This window comes from Mus pahari, chromosome 18 (genome assembly GCF_900095145.1).
Source record: "Mus pahari chromosome 18, PAHARI_EIJ_v1.1, whole genome shotgun sequence".
Lineage (NCBI taxonomy): Eukaryota > Metazoa > Chordata > Mammalia > Rodentia > Muridae > Mus > Mus pahari.
Genome location: NC_034607.1, coordinates 14,003,726 through 14,007,305, shown reverse-complemented (window position 1 = coordinate 14,007,305; position 3,580 = coordinate 14,003,726). Strand labels below are relative to the sequence as shown.

The following is a 3,580-nucleotide window of genomic DNA, read 5'->3' as shown; positions in this document are numbered from 1 at the left end:
TAGTCCTGGCTGTCCTGGAACTCACTCTGTAGACCAGGCTGGCCTCGAACTCAGAAATCCGCCTGCCTCTGCCTCCTGAGTGCTGGGATTAAAGGTGAGTGCCACCACTGCCCAGCATCCAGGATGCTCTTAAAGAGGCAGACTGGACTGCAGATGAAAATTCCTGAGACCTCACACAGGGCCAGCACAGTTCCAGAGGTGACCTAGGCCAGGACATCCATTCCAGACATGGGCGAGGGGTACGGGGAAAGTTTGGGGTTTATCAGAAGGCTCCCTTACCCAAGGAGAGTCCAGGCCTCATCCCGAGTCCTGGGCTGTGAGCCAAACTGTGCTGTGCCTGCAAATAGACAAGGTTGACTGACCTAAAGCTTCACAGGACAAAGGCCATCCAGGACAGCAGGCACCACACCCAGGGGACCTGTTTACATTACACAGCCCTGAAGGTCTAATAAGTAGCCCGGGCCTCACTTCATCCACACCCGGCTGCCCTCCTATGCCAGCCCTTGGCTCTGCTACCTGTTCTCTGCGCTCCAGTGTGTAAAGGCCAGAGCCGTAGACACCACGATCTCTGGTGGATGGTGGCCCTTCCCCTTAGGTAGGGTCCGTTGATGTGTAGATGATGTGGGAGGGCCCAGGCCTGGGCCAGCCTCTGAGGGGCTGGATTCTGGCTACAGACTCTGCACTCGTCCGTACAACCATTCCCACCTCCAGAGTCCAAGGGCGCATGTGGCGAGCAGGTTGACTGGGTCCTAGGTACTACAGAGGCACACCTGGCGGGTGGGGGGCATGGGCTTCGAAGAGCTGCTGGACAAGGTGGGTGGCTTTGGGCCCTTCCAACTGCGGAATATGGTGCTGCTGGCCCTGCCCCGAGTCCTGCTCCCGATGCATTTTCTCCTGCCCATCTTCATGGCTGCGGTGCCTGCCCACCATTGTGCCCTGCCTGATGCCCCAACCAACCTCAGTCACCAGGACTTGTGGCTGAAAACCCATCTACCTCGGGAGACTGACGGCAGCTTTAGTTCCTGCCTCCGCTTTGCCTATCCACAGACTCTCCCCAATGTCACCTTGGGGACAGAGGTGTACAACTCTGGGGAGCCTGAGGGTGAGCCCCTCACAGTGCCCTGCTCCCAGGGCTGGGAGTATGACCGCTCAGAATTCTCTTCCACCATCGCAACTGAGGTACCCGAGCCCAGAGGGGTTGGGCCAGCCATTACCTTCGGGGATGGGGGTGGGGGGCCCTCAGAGAACCTTCCTGCGCTCTGAGGGCTTTCATTCCCTGTGTGGAGAGAGCCTCCTGTGGCTTTAAAGCTGGGTTCAGTTCGTTTACTATAATTTACTCGAGGGCTAAGGCAGCTCCAGGGGGTTGGAACGAGGCTGGGAAGGACATCTCTATAGTAAAAGATAGAGAAACTTCGGAAGCCTCCATTTCTCTCCTCTGCCTCATTTCTATCCCAGGTCTGAGATTTACCCGATTCATCCAGAGAGGAAGGGTGGGTGGAGTCTCCCTGAGGAGAGACAACAGGATTCCTTGGTGGCCGTGATGGACTCCGTGTGAAAACACTGAGCTTTGGGACTAGGGAGAGGCAAAGTCCTCTCTTTCTAGTGCTGGGATTAATAGCTAGAGATGGGGGACCTTCTGGAACGTCAGGGCCGCCCGGGGAGCTTGGAGAGGAGGGACGTCGTGGCTGGAGAGGGGCTCCCACAGATAAGGACGCCTTCCCGGCCTGTCTCTACAGTGGGATCTGGTGTGTCATCAGAGAGGCCTGAACAAAATTACATCCACCTGCTTCTTCATCGGTGTGCTGGTGGGGGCTGTGCTGTATGGATACTTGTCTGACAGGTGACATAAGGGACCAGTGTTGGGGGGACAGGCCTCGTCACCTGTCTCTGGGGAGCTCCACGGGGACCTGACCTCGCATGGCCCTTGGCAGGTTTGGCCGGCGCCGGTTTCTGCTGGTGGCCTACGTGAGCACCCTGGCGCTGGGCCTGGTGTCTGCAGCCTCGGTCAACTACATCATGTTTGTCACCACCCGCACACTCACTGGCTTAGCCCTGTCTGGTTTCACCATCATTGTACTTCCATTGGGTGAGGCGAGGCCTGGAGGGAGGCTGCCAGGGGGAGATGGGCCCATCTGCACCCACCCCCCCCCCCCCCCCCCCCCCCCAGCTAATGGTCTCTCTGTCCCCAGAGTTAGAGTGGCTGGATGTGGAGCACCGCACTGTGGCTGGGGGTATCAGCACCACCTTCTGGACAGTGGGGGTACTACTGCTGGCCCTGGTCGGGTACCTGATAAGGAGCTGGCGGTGGCTTCTGCTAGCTGCCACTCTGCCATGTGTCCCGGGCATCATTAGCATCTGGTGAGAATGGCGAGCAGCTGTGCAGTTAGTTAGAGACGAAGATTCAAAAGTGGGGGCTGGAGAGACGGCTCAGCTGTTAGCACACACTGCTCTTCTGGAGGGGGACTGTAAGTCCAGCTCCAAGACATCAGATACCTCTAGCCCCTGTGGGCCACCCATACATACACACACTCATACTCAACAACACACAGAGACACAGACACAGATACACACACAGGCATAGACAGAGACACACACATAGACACAGACACACCCAAACACAGATACATACATCCAAACACACACACACACACACACACACTCACTCATTCATACTCAAAGACACAGACATAGGCACATACACAGACACCGATACACACCTAGGCACAGACACAGACATAGACACAGACACACCCAAACATTGATACATACATCTAAACACACAGAGACACACACACAGGCATATATACACAGACACACACAGACATACCCGAACACAGATACATACATCCAAACCCACACCCACATCCACACAACTAAAACAAAAAATAGAAACAAAGGACAAGAAGACTAGGAGGTGGGCTGGGGATTGATTCAGTTGGTAAAGTGCTTGCCTGCTATATACAAAACCCTGGTTTTATCTCCAGTGCTGAATAGACAGTGGTGCTGGCGCATGCCTCTATTCACAATACTCAGGAGGCAGAGGCATGAGGACCAGAAGTTCTAGGTCATGCTCAGCTACATAGGGAATTTAAAGGCAGTCTGGGTTATGTAAGTTCCTGCCTAAAAACAAAGAAAGAAGAAAGAAAGAAAGAAAGAAAGAAAGAAAGAAAGAAAGAAAGAAAGAAAGAGAGAGAGAGAGAAAGAGAGAGAGGAGAGAAAATAAAAGAAAAACTATGGACACCTTGAAAGATATCTCAGTTGATAAAATACTTGCCATGCAAACATCAGGACCCTAGTTCAGATCCCCAGCAACTATACAGAAGCACAGCACAGAGATAAGCACGTAGAATTCCCTCAGAGGTAGCAATAGGAAGATCTGGGGCTTGCTGGTCAGCAAGTCTACCTGGATAGGCAAGTTCTGGGTTCAGTGAGACCCCATCTCAAAAATCTAAGGTGAAGAGAAACTAAGGAAGTCACATGATGTCACCTGGTCCCCTATGGACATGTGTGCACATTTACAAACATGTATACATCCAACAAAAGAGAGAGAGAGAGAGAGAGAGAGAGAGAGAGAGAGAGA

The 3,580-nt window shown here is 53.7% G+C and overlaps 1 protein-coding gene across 2 annotated transcripts in view; it reads left to right on the top strand.

Annotated features, from left to right (window-relative positions):
- The first annotated feature begins 552 nt into the window (after window positions 1-552).
- Slc22a7 (solute carrier family 22 member 7) overlaps window positions 553-3,580 on the top strand; it is an 11,171-nt gene continuing 8,143 nt past the window's right edge. The window contains exons 1-4 of one of the 2 annotated variants that reach the window (XM_029531597.1): window positions 553-1,179; window positions 1,737-1,840; window positions 1,932-2,086; window positions 2,190-2,358. In XM_029531597.1, the coding sequence (XP_029387457.1) occupies window positions 787-1,179; window positions 1,737-1,840; window positions 1,932-2,086; window positions 2,190-2,358 (821 nt within the window). In that variant the 5' untranslated portion in view covers window positions 553-786. The remainder of the gene's footprint in view (window positions 1,180-1,736; window positions 1,841-1,931; window positions 2,087-2,189; window positions 2,359-3,580) is intronic. The other variant, XM_029531598.1, reaches the window with a different exon arrangement.